The 15,035-nt window shown below is 34.9% G+C and overlaps 2 protein-coding genes across 2 annotated transcripts; both read left to right on the top strand.

Moving 5' to 3' along the window:
- LOC139896179 (UDP-xylose transporter 1-like) lies at positions 1 to 8,240 on the top strand. Its single transcript, XM_071878773.1, has 8 exons — positions 1 to 16; positions 5,423 to 5,527; positions 6,292 to 6,476; positions 6,573 to 6,640; positions 6,752 to 6,884; positions 7,034 to 7,195; positions 7,734 to 8,003; positions 8,128 to 8,240. The coding sequence occupies exons 1-8, from the start codon at positions 1 to 3 to the stop codon at positions 8,221 to 8,223; spliced, it is 1,035 nt and encodes a 344-aa protein (XP_071734874.1). The 3' UTR covers positions 8,224 to 8,240.
- A 2,200-nt stretch (positions 8,241 to 10,440) lies between these two features.
- LOC139896178 (protein ENHANCED DISEASE RESISTANCE 2-like) lies at positions 10,441 to 13,440 on the top strand. The gene is made up of 15 exons (XM_071878772.1): positions 10,441 to 10,528; positions 10,639 to 10,786; positions 10,868 to 11,009; positions 11,080 to 11,175; positions 11,286 to 11,350; positions 11,457 to 11,528; positions 11,600 to 11,746; positions 11,829 to 12,071; positions 12,194 to 12,300; positions 12,390 to 12,491; positions 12,565 to 12,615; positions 12,683 to 12,826; positions 12,917 to 13,009; positions 13,104 to 13,205; positions 13,307 to 13,440. The coding sequence occupies exons 2-15, from the start codon at positions 10,723 to 10,725 to the stop codon at positions 13,397 to 13,399; spliced, it is 1,521 nt and encodes a 506-aa protein (XP_071734873.1). The 5' UTR covers positions 10,441 to 10,528; positions 10,639 to 10,722; the 3' UTR covers positions 13,400 to 13,440.
- Positions 13,441 to 15,035: the final 1,595 nt, after the last annotated feature.

Here is a 15,035-nt window from a genome sequence, read left to right as displayed (position 1 = left end):
ATGTCCTCTGGAAAAAGTTGGAGGACATGTATCAGGCCAAGACTGCTCGGAATAAAGCCCTGCTGATGAGGCGTTTAGTCAACATGAAGCTCAAAAGTGGAACTTCAGTTGCCGAGCATACCAGTGAGTTCCAGAGCTTGGTCAACCAGTTATCTTCTGTAGAGATGCCGCTTGGCGATGAAGTTCAGGTGCTACTACTGCTTAGTTCCCTTCCCGATAGTTGGGAAACGCTGGTAGTAACACTCAGCAACTCAGCCCCGAATGGCAAACTTACCATGTCAATGGTCAAGGATGCCCTATTCAGTGAAGAGGCAAGGAGAAAAGACATGGGCACAGATCAGACCCATACCTTTGTCACAGAGAATCGGGGGAGACTGCGAATGAGTAGCAAAAATAAATGTAGAGGCAGAAGCAAGAGCAGGGGCAGGTCAGCTGATGGCAGAAAACCAACATATAAATGCCATCATTGTGGATTAGAGGGACATATGAAGAAGAACTGCTATAGATTGAAAGAAGAACAAGGTCAAAGCAGTTCACAGCCGAAGAATAAGGGTGGAGAAACATTAGTGACTATCTCTGGTGATGTAGCTTATTGTTCAACCCATGATGAGACATGCCTTCACGTCTCACGAGAAGAAACAGAATGGGTGGTAGATACTGCAGCTTCCTACCACGTGACTCCATACAAGGAATACTTCACAACATACAAAGCTGGTGACTTTGGAGCTGTGAAGATGGGAAATTCCAGTTCCGCTGAGATTGTCGGAATTGGAGATGTCAGGATAAAGACAAGTTCCGGGAGCACAATCACTCTGAAGGATGTCCGCCATGTGCCAGATCTTCGGCTGAATTTACTTTCTGGGATATCTCTCGACAAACAGGGCTATGATAGTCATTTCAGTAAAGGCACATGGAAATTTCAAGAGGCGCTATGATAGTCGCTCGAGGACACATTTGTGGCACACTGTACAAGACTCATGTGAAGATCTGCACAGACAGTATTAATGTTGCAGAAAAGGAGGCTTCACAAAATTTATGGCACCAGAGACTCTGTCACATGAGTGAGAAAGGGTTGTCTACCCTAATAAAGAAGGAGCTTATCAATGTAGACAAGGATGCTGCACTAGATCCTTGCAATCATTGTCTGTTTGGTAAGCAGCATAGAGTCTCGTTTAATTCCTCTTCAACGAAAAAATCAGAGTTACTCAGTCTGGTACACTCTGATGTTTGCGGTCTCTTGGAGGTTGAATCAATTGGCGGTAATCGATACTTTCTGACATTTATCGATGATACTTCTCGAAAGGTGTGGGTATATTTCTTACGGACGAAGGACCAGGTGTTCGATTACTTCAAACAGTTCCATGTCATGGTAGAACGTGAGACAGGAAAGAAGTTAAAGTGTCTTCGATCCCACAACGGCGGTGAATACTCTTCCAGACAGTTCGATGCCTATTGCAGATCATATGGCATCCGACACGAGAAGACGGTCCCACGTACCTCTCAACACAATGGTATAGCAGAAAGAATGAACCGAACAATCATGGAACGTGTTCGGAGCATGCTCAGTATGGCTAAGCTGCCAAAGCCATTATGGGGAGAAGCAGTCAGAGCCGCTTGTTATTTGATCAACTGATCTCCATCAGTACCACTGAATTTTGAAGTTCCGGAGAAATTTTGGTCTGGAAAGGATCCATCATACTCTCATTTAAGAGTATTTGGATGTTTGGCGTACGCACATGTATCCAAGGAGCTCAGGCAGAAGCTGGATGCAAGGACCACTCCATGCATATTCATAGGCTATGGAGATGAAGAATTTGGATACAGATTATGGGATCCAAAGGAGAAAAAGGTGATCAGAAGTAGGGACGTGGTGTTCCATGAAAGCCAGACAATAAAAGATATTGAAAAGCCCACAATATCTCAGAATTCAAATGTTGCTGCTCAGGTACCAGAGGCAACAACGGAATCATTCATGAGAAATGAATTTTCAGTGCAAGAAGAAATGCCAGAAGTAGAAGATAATGAGGAAAATGACGGTGCTGAGCAGGGGGAGCCACAACCCCATCTGCCAGACGTTCCAGCACCATCACAAGGTCAAGATGATGGTGGATCTCCTCAGAATGTTCCAGAAGTTCGTAGATCTGAACGAGGTCGGATTCCATCGAGTAGATATCCAGAATCCGAGTACCTTCTACTTACTGAAGATGGAGAACCGGAGAGTTTTCATGAAGAAGTAACTCATAAGGATAAAGAAAAATGGTTGCTAGCAATGCAGGATGAGATGAATTCTCTGCAGAAAAATCAAACTTATGAGATTGTAGAACTTCCACGCGGGAAGAAGGCACTGAAAAATAAATGGGTGTTCAAGCTGAAAAAGGATGGTAGTGGAAAAGTGGTGAAATACAAAGCACGACTTGTAGTCAAAGGATTCCAACAGAAGAAAGGGATTGATTTTGACGAGATATTTTAACCAGTAGTCAAGATGACTTCAATTAGAGTCATACTTGGATTGATCGCAAGTATGAACTTGGAGCTTGAACAGATGGATGTAAAGACAGCTTTTCTTCATGGAGATTTACATGAAGAAATTTACATGGAGCAGCCAGAAGGTTTTGAGGTTTCAGGAGATAACCTCATATGCAAGCTGAAGAAAAGTTTGTACGGTTTAAAGCAGGCACCTAGGCAGTGGTACAAGAAGTTTGACTCGTGCATGGTGAGTCACGGGTACAAGAAAACTGCAGCAGATGAGTGTGTCTACATTCAGAAGTTTTCCGAAGGACATTTCGTTGCTCTTCTACTTTATGTAGACGATATTTTGATCGTAGGGAAAGACGTAACGAAGATCAACCAGCTGAAGAAGGAACTCTCTAAGTCTTTTGACATGAAAGACTTAGGACAGGCTCAACAGATTTTGGGAATGCAGATAACCCGAAACAGGAAGAATAAAAGGTTATGGCTATCTCAGGAGAAGTATATTGAACGAGTGCTTTCACGTTTCAATATGAACAATGCCAAACCTGTTAGCATTCCATTAGCTAACCATTTCAAGTTAAGCAAGAGTTCTTGTCCCTCATCCAAGGAAGAGATCGGGGAGATGACGTCAGTACCATATTCTTCAGCAGTTGGAAGTTTGATGTATGCGATGGTGTGTACAAGGCCCTACATTGCTCATGCAGTTGGAACGGTGAGTCGTTTTCTCTCGAACCCCGGGAAAGAGCATTGGGAGGCGGTAAAATGGATTCTCAGATATCTTAAAGGTACAAAGAATCTATGTCTTTGTTACGGGGGAGCTGATCCAATCTTGGAAGGATATACAGATGCGGATATGGCCGGAGATCCTGATAGTAGGAAATCTACTTCAGGATTCATTTACACTTTTGCAGGGGGAGCTGTTTCATGGCAGTCAAGACTACAGAGGTGTGTTGCATTATCCACAACTGAAGCAGAGTATATTGCTGCCGCAGAAGCTGGAAAAGAAATGTTGTGGTTAAAGCGTTATCTCCAAGAATTTGGAATCAAGCAAAAGGAGTACAAGGTACATTGTGACAGTCAGAGTGCTCTAGATTTGAGCAAGAACTCCATGTACCATTCACGTACAAAACATATTGATATTCGCTATCATTGGATACGCGAGGTAATTGATCGACAACTGTTGAGACTAGTGAAGATCCATACAAAGGAGAAACCTGCGGATATGTTAACAAAGGTGGTGACTCGAGAGAAGTTGGAGTTATGCAGAGACATAACTGGAATGTTTGTGGATTCGGATGGAGGGGGAGAATTGAAGATTTTCAGCCTACAATCTAGAAGCCCACCTTCTAGATATTCAAAGTAGGCAACCTTGACAACTCATATGGAAGTAGCAAAGTTGATACCGATGACGGCCGCCAACCTTCTCCGTTCACACCATTCCACCGCCATAGAATTTTTACTATAAATAGAGGTGCAAACCTCAGTTGTAAATCATCCTAAATCACTCAGAGAAGTGTAATCACAACCTAGAGAGTGTGTGTGAGTTTGAGAGTTTTTTTTTTTGTAAGAGTTTTGTAATACTCTGTAAATCTATTCTTTTGAGTAATAGAGTTGTTTTTCTCTCAAATTTATATTTCCCAACGTCCAGGCGATCCCCTCTTCCTAACATCGTGCATGTCACACATACATTTCGGTGCGGACATTTAGTAACCATATAATTTTCTAATTAAATTAAATCACTAATTGATCAAATACATAACTGGCATATACATATGCTTATTTTATATGTGAGGATCACATGCGTTAGTTATGAAGGAGATCTATTTTAAAAGTTAGGTTTTTTATACATACAAACTCTAGGTTTTCATTCCAAACACTTATATTTTCACGAATTATACTCTCAATTTCTTGCTTATATTCTAATATAACTATTGGAATCCCCCTCCATCAAACGATTTTAGAACGATCAACACTTAACCCTCTTGACATCATCTCAAATAAAGTTAACCACGGGCCGGAGTGCTAATGCTTGAGCTATGTGAAAATCGTAACTAACAACTACTTATGTGAATAAATAAATCAAAACATATGGGTACTAGTTTTGCAGTCAAGTATAAGCAAAAATAAAATAAAGAGCACCTTCAACAATAAAATAATTTTAAAAAATCTTTCTAGGTACCAACCATCCATACGGATGGCAAACCACAAAATATAAACCCCCTCAATTCCATTTCATTCCATATACATTCAATTTTCACACACATTTTATATTTTATATTATAAAATAAATGATAAATAAATTACAAAGTTCATATTAGTATTAAGCATAAGCATAAGCACAAGCACACATATAATTATCAACTTCTATTTTCAGTTCCATTTCAACCGCGCAAACGTATATGATCCACGACCACATGCTACTGCTATTGCTATAACCGCCAATTCAACCCCTAAGTAAGGTGTTTGTAAAATGTTACTATCTGTAACTGTTTTGAATTTGTATTAAACTTGTTTTGTCTTTTTTGCAGGTGTTTCAGATTCTCTCGAATTTCCGACGTCAAATTAGGTAAACTGCAAATTGTTTACTTTAGAGATATTATTTGGTAATTAATGGTGATTACTGTGTATTTTTATGTAACTAAAATACTAAATGTTCATTCATGTATTGATTAATGTATATGGTTCATGTGCGTATGTATCTATGTATATACTAGTAACTTGTTAAATTTGCATAATTCTATATACGATGTATGTATAATGTATTAATTATTACACTATATATGTACTAATTATGGAGAACAATTCTTGTTGAATTTTGAATAATTCATTGCTAGGAGTAAGAAATTAGTGTATTATATCATATCATGTATAGATTTAATTATGTACTTAATTAATATTATTATTATTTTTTTGTTCATGGTAGGGATAAAGAAGATGGGAGAATTGACAGGATATCAGTTGGGGGTTATTGGAGCATTATTTTTATCTGTTGCATCATCAGTATCAATTGTTATATGCAATAAAGCCTTGATGAGCAATCTTGGTTTTCCTTTTGGTAATATCTCCTTTTCTCGGTTTACTTGCATCTCAAGTTATCGTTTCAGATATTATGAACAAATTTTATCCAAGTTTAAATTATTAAAATTGTCCCAAAAGATCATTAATCCTCTTACTTAATGACCAGTGGTTAATCCCATCATTAATTGAGAATAACTTGATCAAAGCCTGCCTGTATTGTCTAGTTCTTTGCTTAACTTAAGTACACCTTATGATGAATTAAGCAAATTGGGAAGTATTTAGTTGATTAATTAGTTCATAATAACATTGAGTTGTAGCTCAGCCGGTAGTGGCCTGCCCGCCTCTGTTAGCGAAAGGTCAGGAGTTCGATTCCGCTGGCTGCAACATTGCACTCAATGTTATCCCTGACCTGAAGTATCCACCCAGGTCGCCTTTCGCTTAGTGTGGGGGCAGCGGGGAGGAGGGGTTTTATCGACCATGCCCTCGGATTGGTCCGAGTTTCCTCCAGGGCAGTAGTTGGGGGCGGGTTATGCAACTACAGGAGATGAACGCGTGGGTGGTTAAGTCCCCCTGGGTGATCCCAAAATGATGTCCAATAAAAAAATTAGTTCCTAATGATGTTAAAGTAGGGGACATCGGTTATACGAGAAAACTATTATCGTTTTTTCTTAATCTTAGGAGAAATGGCTATGAATGCTGATGGTGTAAATAATGCTTCATATATATTGATTATTGTATAGAGTTATCATGTTTTGACCAATCACAGCATAGTAAAGTAAGTTTATACTTATTCATATGAAGCTACAACATTGACTAGTTGGCATTTGGTGGTAACATACTGCACACTTCACGTGGCATATCGTTTACATTTCTTTGAGAACAAGGCCATTGATATGAAAACCGTGATCCTTTTTGGTGTCCTAAATGGTGTTTCGATTGGTTTCCTTAACTTGAGCCTTGGCTTTAACTCCATTGGTTTTTATCAGGTTTGTTTTCTGGACCCAAGTATTAATAAATTTCGTTCACGCCCTTAATCATATTTCTTACTTACTAAAAATCATCTTTAATATTTTGCTTTACAGATGACCAAACTTGCAATCATACCTTTCACCGTCCTGTTAGAAACTCTTTTCTTGAAAAAACAGTTCAGGTAAATGACCATATATTTTAGTACGATAAGCACCTTTTTTTTTTCTAACTAACTCATAGTTTTCAGATAACCAAGTTATAAGCTTATATATTTTCGATGAAAACATTGCAGCAAGAATATCAAGTTATCTATTTTCGTATTACTTTTTGGAGTTGGCATAGCATCGGTGACAGATCTTCAGCTAAATTTTGTTGGCACAGTTCTATCACTTCTAGCTATTGCCACCACTTGTGTTGGTCAAATTGTATCCTCCCAATTCCATTGACTTTTTTACGTTGACTTTTATTTTATTTTATTACTCCGTATTATATTGTGTATGTATCTCACTAATGTGCTAGAAAATTGTAACTAAAAATGATGTTAAAGTTATTCTTATCTACTTGATGATTTCAGCTGACAAACACAATTCAAAAGAGATTAAATGTGACATCAACTCAACTGCTGTATCAATCAGCCCCATATCAAGCAGCAATATTGTTTGTTTCGGGCCCTTTAGTAGATCAGTACCTCACTAAGCAAAATGTTTTTGCTTTCAAATACTCGCCTCTTATTCTGGTATTCTTCCATATCCTTCTCTGTTTTATTCTCAATTGGGTTAATTTAGATGTGGCAATTCCAACCCGTTCACTTAAGTAGGAGTGGAGTTTGGTTACGTGTTTAACTTTTTTCTACAAGTCAATTTTGTAACTGTAAAAAATAGCTTAAAAGAAAAACTGGTCAAACAGATCAAAATAATTCATAATTTACTCTAAATACATAAAACATCGTGATCCTTTTTTTTTTTTTTTTTTTTTTCCATTAGTTTAATATTCATCTAATACGGAGTGCATTTTTTTGTAATCATATCTGTTTTGCTAATTATATATAAAAAGAATTCGACTTTGACAAAAAATTGTTTTCCCGATCCATCCCAACCCAAACCAAACCTGTACCAGAGATAACCTATGTTGACATATCACCCAACCCGCCCATTTAGTCATGTCTAGGTAAATTTGAAGTTCTGTGGTACCTTATGTAGTTAACGTGATTTTATCCTGATTCACATGATTGTTTTTCTACTTATCATGAGATATGATGATAACGTTACTTGCAGGGATTCATTATACTATCATGTGTAATCGCGGTTTCTGTAAATTTTAGTACATTTTTGGTGATTGGGAAAACATCACCAGTTACATACCAGGTACTAGGACATCTAAAGACATGTCTTGTTCTTGGATTCGGGTATACATTACTACATGATCCTTTCACAGAGAGGAACATTATCGGAATACTTGTTGCCATTGTTGGAATGGGGTTGTATTCATACTTTTGTACCTACGAAAACAAAAAGAAACAAACAGACCTTTCTCCTGCTTCACAGGTACCCTTCTCTTTACTATTCTGTAACTTCAACTGATTATAAACGCGCATGAAGTCTAAATATTGGACGCATATACTATCAAGTTCAATTAATTTGGTTCGTCTTGTTTTGTGTGCGTTTACAGATTAAAGATAAAGATAGTAATACGCCTCTTTTGGGACATCAAGATAAAGAAAATCATTTTGATGTGAAGAAAGCAACCAAAGACTCCCTTGTTTAAGCTAAAGTGATTGCTAGGGATTTAAATGTGTTTACTTTCTCCTTTTTTATCATCCATGTAAATCTAAAGTGTAATTCAATTGAGTATAATGAAGTTTTGATTCTTTTAAATAATTTCAAATGATCCCTGCTCACATTTTCATCATTCCTAATTCCTCCCGAAAACTAATTTCAAAACATCATCGATCCTAAATCAATTAGGGTGTCTGAGAATCAAGAATTTTTGTAACAAATCTGTTGACCTATCAATCTAATGTATTAGATTAAGGTGTTTTTCGTTTTTCAGCCTGCAGATTCTATTATGTTATATGTCTGCGCGTTCGCAGATATTTTTACTACAGCTTGTTTGTATTTCTAAAGACATAGGATAAAGTAATGTCTTATTCTATCTGCAAACTCGCAGACTTAGAAATATGACTCTAAGTGCTATAGACATAAAAACAAATAGTCTTTTGTTATTCATCATACAAACTTTTAGGTCATATTTTCTCTACAGACATGGTTCACAATCTTCAGATAAAAACATCTTAAAAAAACAAACAACACAGAGTTTCATTCCATTTTATGGAAGTATGTTTCAATTCTTGACAATCTATGGCAACTCAATTACATAGTAGAATCTTTTTAAACAGATTTAATTGTATCAAACATACTCGATTTATATCTTTTGAGATAGTTCTATTTAAATTTCCGGTTTCTTGGAGGAAAAAAGTAAGCTACAAGTCAAGTGACGTTATAAACATCCTTTAAATTTGAACTTTTTCTTAACATCCCCTAAATAAAGATGGTTAATAATTAGCGTTCTCAAAACTAGTCAATTCAACTAGTTAAAATGTAAAACCATTTCTTTCAAGAAGGGAGTGTAACCCGAGGGTGCGTCTTGTGCGCAATTCACTCAGTACTAGGTCTCGCGCTCAGGTGACTTGTTTACCCTCTATAAGAGAATCAATATACTCGTTCATAGAAATGTTTCTTCGCTAATAAAAAAAACTCTAGTTAAAATGTACCCTAAAAAAGAAGAAAAATAATAATAATCCAAAATAAAAACCGATTTAATTGAAAACAAAAGGTTTTGACACATTACTGTAGAGTAAGAATGGGCCAACTAGACACTTGTTTAGCGGTCACAAATTATAATAAACCCATACACCATACCTCTAAATCTCAATATCAAATGTAGCTACACTTTGATAGTTTGATTGATACGTAAAATTTGTGAAACTACAGCGTATCGAAATGGAACAAGTATCGATACAGCTGATTGATGATGGAGAAAACTTTATTACGTTCTTCAAACTCGTCGTTTCAACAGCTTCAAATCCGTCTCCCATTTGCACCACAAGGTTTTACATCTTCTGAGGTACATTCTCCAATTTTGTAATTAATATAGATATAGATATAGAATATAGATGTATGTATTCATGTGGTTGAATCTATCATCTTATAAAAATTGAGAGTAACAAATTGTATTGAATTTGATATGTTAAATTTCATATGCTACGTGAAGTTTGATTATTATCTACGGAGTATTATTTATATCACGCTCTACAATCACTATCATAAACATGCATTAATATTGTGAAAATTGTTACAATTAGTATCCAAAACACGTAATTGTGCTGCTCCACGGTTTCACGTACGTTTAAAATTGTTATACAGTGAAATTTTCTGTTAGTAACTTTCTACAAAAAGTTTTCCTAAATTTAACTAGTACCTGAAATCGGCCTAAAATGGTGTTTGGTAAAATAAAAAAATAGCATTTGAGACGGTTGAAAGATTTTTAACACCTTGAATATTGAAGAAGTTGCAGCACGTAATGTTTTAGGTCTTAATTTTTTGGTAGTGGACCCCAATTAGCTTATGTGTGGTGAAAAATGAAAGCACAGTTCCCGTACTCAAATGGAGAATTTAATGGTATAAAACCTTAATACATATTAATCTTAACAGGTGGGTCTTGCAGGACCCTATCTCTATTGTTGACATTTCATTGATGAAAAAAGTAGCATTTTAGCACATAGTCAGATAGTCTTAGCCCGAACGATTTTGACCAGTTACCCAAACCAGCCCAACCCGCCCATTTTGCCACTTCTAGTTTTACGTCCAAAATTACGTAGTTAGGGGCTAGCAATCCCGAAAAAGCTGCAAAATGGATCAAATTATTCCAAGAATTATCACAAAAGGTACATACTATTTAACATTTAAAACGTGCAACCAACTTCTTTTTATGATGATACATGTGCTTTAGTGAAATGCAGGTGAATCAGAATTGTCTTAGGTACCAACAACCTATTGTTAGGTGCATTCATGTAATCCTCATGCTAACTTCTTTTACTATTTGTTATGCACTGAAATTTCTATTGACAACATAAATAATAAATTACAAAATACAACTCAACTGAGAAATGGTACTATAAAGTCTGTTTTAAAATGCAGGCGTAATTATTAAGCTAAAGTGTGTGATAAGAATGATGTTAATGACATCCTCTCTTTAGCCTCAATCATGAATCCTAAAACTGCTGAGAATTACGAACCGTCTTACTGGACAATATTTGGTTGTCACAATGGTAAACATCAATGATCAATTTAACTAAATGCTTCCTTGATGTGGCCAAAGTTGATACTTAAAAGTATGTTTCTTGATTCAGGTCTCAGGTTTTTTAAACATGCAAAAGATCAAGAAAGTAAGAGAAAAAGTCGTCATCCGGCATTAGCTGCCATTGGTGTGATAGAAGACACACCGAACGTTGTTTTCCAAACACTTATGTCTCTTGGTTCTTCAAGAACACAGTAAGTACCAAAGTTGTTATTTTTATCTGTAAAATGATAAATGATGATGTAACATGATGTTATCTTGCAGATGGGACTTTTGTTTTAAACAGGGTAGTGTGATTGAAACAATAGATGCTCACACTGATATTATTCATAAGCAGTTATACGACAGTTGGCTGCCTTGGTATGAATTTCTTGTAATAATTAATAGTTAATAGTTAATTAATTTCTTCGCGTCTTTAAATATGAGTCCCTTTATAGCATGTACATTACTATATGCCTATGATCTTACAGGGGTATGAAGCGACGAGATTTATTATTGCATCGATATTGGATGAAGGACGACAACGGGACATACAGTAAAAAAATATTTTACCAAATTTTTTACATATCTTAGTTGTTAATATATATGCTCTGGTTCTTTAAGCATAAAAGTGAAGATCAATTATATTTTGTTTGTTGCAGTTATACTTTATCATTCTGTACTTCACGATAAATGTCCCCCTCAGAAAGGATTTATCCGTGCTTCCCTTATAAGTATGTTATGATAAAATTTACAATTACAGAAACAAAGTCTATGACAATGATATAACGTTGTACTTTTACAGGTGGAGGGTATGTAATATCTCCTGGGAATCGATATAAACAATCAGTTGTAAGACACATGCTTGCTATCGATTGGAAACATTGGAGGTCGTATTTACAGAAATCTTTTGCTGGACGCCTCACAATTAAGATGCTTGAGAGACTTGCTGGTTGGTTCTTCATATGAGTAACATATTTACATTCTTGTTTTCTGTTCTGTAAACTAAATATTGGCAGTGCTTATATTTGTAGCTTTGAGAGAACTTTTTAAGACAAACTTAGCCGATTACTTATTGCCTGAATTCACATCACACGATTTGAAGAAATATAGTTTTCTACATAAGAAAGAAAAAGATCAGTATAAGAGGCAAACACCTTCAGATGATTACTTAATGAAAATGGAAGATGAATCAGATGAATTCTTTGATTGTTCAGAACCTTTGTTTGATGATGAATTAAATGATAATCAGGCTGTTGTTGTAGTGGAAAAGAAAGGTGAGTTTGTATGTAAAAATGTACATTAGATAGTTAATTGCTATACACTGCAATGCAAAAAAATGGTTGTGCGAATGTAAAGAAGTTTGTGTGGGATGTAAATGTTTCGTATGCTTGCACAGTCACTCTTCCAGAAGATCAAACGGGCAATTTGCCTAACAGTTGGTCATCTCCAGAACCTTCTATATTTCAAATTCGCGGGGAAACCTTTTTTGAAGATCGTAAAAAGGTTGAATTTTTAATATTATCATATTTTAAAATTTTCACGCAACGTACAATATTATTTGTTCATCTTATACAATGATGTTTAATTTCTAGATTACAGCAGAAAATACATTGCTGCATACAGTTGCAGTTGATTGGATAAAATCTGATAAGCGGGAAGATCATCTTGCTAGTCGACCTGGGAACATCGTCCAGGTTAGTCTTCAATGTACGAATTAAACGATTCTCATTATGATTTGAAATGAAGTTTACAAGGTTTATTCTGTAGAAATACGCTGCTGAAGGTCGCTCAGAATTCTTCATTGTTGTCAATTTTCAGGTGACTATGTTTGTTTTCATATAAATTAAGAATTAAGATTTGTTTTTATATAACAATGTATAATCAGGTTCCAGGTACTACAATGTATAATCTTGCATCATACCATACGATACGTACCTCTATCAAAGATATACCTTTGCTAGAGCGATTTGTAAATGGAGATGATTCATTTAGGAATTCGAGAATTAAAGTCATCCCTCATGTAACCAAGGTTAGATACCTTAAAAGGTATTAGTAAAAGTTTATAGAATATACGGTTTAACTACTAAACATGTACTACTGTAATTAACTTATTTCACAGGGACCATGGGTTCTCAAGCAAACTATTCGTAAACCCACTCTGATTGGTAATATGCTTAAAATCAACTACATTTTTGGGAAGAATTACTTAGAGGTAACTTATCAATAAAACAACTCATTCAAAGTCTTTCGACTTAATTATTATAGTGGTTAATGAATATTTGACACCATTTCATTTGTATAAATAGATGGACGTTGATGTTGGTTCATCAACATCTGCTAAAGTGTTGGCTGGCAAGGCTTTCAGTTGCTTCAGTAGTTTGATTGTTGATATGGCTTTTGTTATACAGGTAATATAAAACCGGCATTATTTTTGTTTTCTCTATATATAGCCTACACTCGTGTGTTTTTATGTTAGTTTTTTAAGTAAGGAATAATATAACTCATGCAGGGAAACACACAAGAAGAGCTTCCTGAACATCTAATTGGAGCTTTTCGTTTGAGCCATCTCGATGTTAGTAAAGCTGTTTGGGCAAACTCATGATCTAAAATGTAAAGGTTTTCGAGTTATCAAACCGAAGGGTGTGTTGACATGCCTAGACAAGAACAAACATTTATACCTGATTAAGCTCCAAAGTGATATTCAAAAAAATAAGTAAAAAATAAGTATTACTTTGTTTGAATAGTAATGGATACATGTATATGTTTTGATTTCATATTAGTTCGTTTTGCTTTCTTTTTAGGATAGTTATGGATGGATAGGTTTGATGAGTGTTGATATTCAAGTTAAATTTAATGTATAAGTACTCAGTTTGAGAGGATGAATAAAGGCAGAAAAAGATTACCATCAATTACTTACAACCCTTTGAGTTATATATTCTTTTAAGTAAATATTGCATTACGGAGTATTATTTAAGGCTCTTTACATTTGATGTCATGTCTCTTGATTAGAAAGATGATAATAATTGTACTTTTTTTGCTTCTTTTGTTTGGATCCAAGAGAGATGGGAAATTGGGACTTGAGTAATAGTTGGAATTTATCGAAAGAACATGATCTTGTTTATCAAAAGTTGTTTCACAAACTTGCTGTTTCCTAACACATGTGCGTGTAAAGATTGACCATCAAATGGTTTGTCCTTGGTTGTCATATATTACTAGTATACTAAACGTGTGTACCATCTTATTTTAATCTTACTTATATAAGTTAATATTTAATTGTATGTTATGTACTGTATTTATTTTGCGTATACAAGGTATGAAATGTAAGATACAGACATACAATTTTTAACTAAAAGTAAAGTGACTTGATTCATAATCCTCGAACAAAAGAAATCGTCCATTTGACCAACTATATGTAAGTATGATGAGAATAGCGAGTAATAATAGTATTTAGTATGTTTATTTAGATTTAGATACATTTTAAAAAATCTAACTTTATTATATAACATTTGTTTTGCATTTATACTTTTTTGATTATTATTATTATATTATATTCACTAATTATTTTAATATCTATCTTGAAACGTACATTCAATATGTAGGTGTATGTTTGTAGAAGTACATTTCATTATCGAATATTTGCTAAAGATCAAGTGATAAATTAGTATTTTTAGTTTTTGATAAATACGTAATAAATGTGTGTTAACAACATTTATAAAAAATGATGATAAAAATATTACAATTTTTTCGAGATGCATATTTCATCCGGAAGTCGAATATAACTAGAGTTTTCTATAAAAACTTGATAGATATTAACTTAAATCAGCCCAAGTCGAATTTTACTGAAGTTTTATCTAACAAACGATAAGTCTAAAAGATTGTTTATTTATTATGAGATCGATTTTCATATTAAGTGACAGATTAACTAATAAAAAGATTGCAAATTTACCTACTGAATTAAGAGGTGTATAGGATCAGATCAAGTGAAAACTAAACAAGCACTTAAGACTACAAAAGACTACAATATATTACACAAAAGAAGTTTACAAAAAGAGAGTGATTGAACAACAAACCATAGATCAGTAATAGACGAAAATCTAAAAACCACCTTAATCTAAAGACATATAGTTATTATAATCAGTTGCATCTAAGACCACTATTAACCCTGACTGTGACGTCAGAGGTTGATCGATGTACTTTTTGATGATGTGGTAAAGTTAAAAAGTGGAGTTTTTTTAATG

Source organism: Rutidosis leptorrhynchoides, chromosome 3, assembly GCF_046630445.1.
Source record: "Rutidosis leptorrhynchoides isolate AG116_Rl617_1_P2 chromosome 3, CSIRO_AGI_Rlap_v1, whole genome shotgun sequence".
NCBI classification, from domain to species: domain Eukaryota; kingdom Viridiplantae; phylum Streptophyta; class Magnoliopsida; order Asterales; family Asteraceae; genus Rutidosis; species Rutidosis leptorrhynchoides.
This window is presented reverse-complemented; position numbering and strand designations above follow the sequence as displayed.

Bases quoted from the DNA above. Each gene is read 5' to 3' on its own strand.
- LOC139896179 (XM_071878773.1), top strand. The intron at 6,885-7,033 runs GTATCCTCCCAA...TGATGATTTCAG, and splicing joins CCACTTGTGTTGGTCAAATT to CTGACAAACACAATTCAAAA. The intron at 8,004-8,127 runs GTACCCTTCTCT...GTGCGTTTACAG, and splicing joins ACCTTTCTCCTGCTTCACAG to ATTAAAGATAAAGATAGTAA.
- LOC139896178 (XM_071878772.1), top strand. From the start codon at position 10,723: ATGAATCCTAAAACTGCTGAGAATTACGAACCGTCTTACTGGACAATA. The intron at 11,176-11,285 runs GTATGAATTTCT...ATGATCTTACAG, and splicing joins TACGACAGTTGGCTGCCTTG to GGGTATGAAGCGACGAGATT. The intron at 13,206-13,306 runs GTAATATAAAAC...TAACTCATGCAG, and splicing joins ATATGGCTTTTGTTATACAG to GGAAACACACAAGAAGAGCT.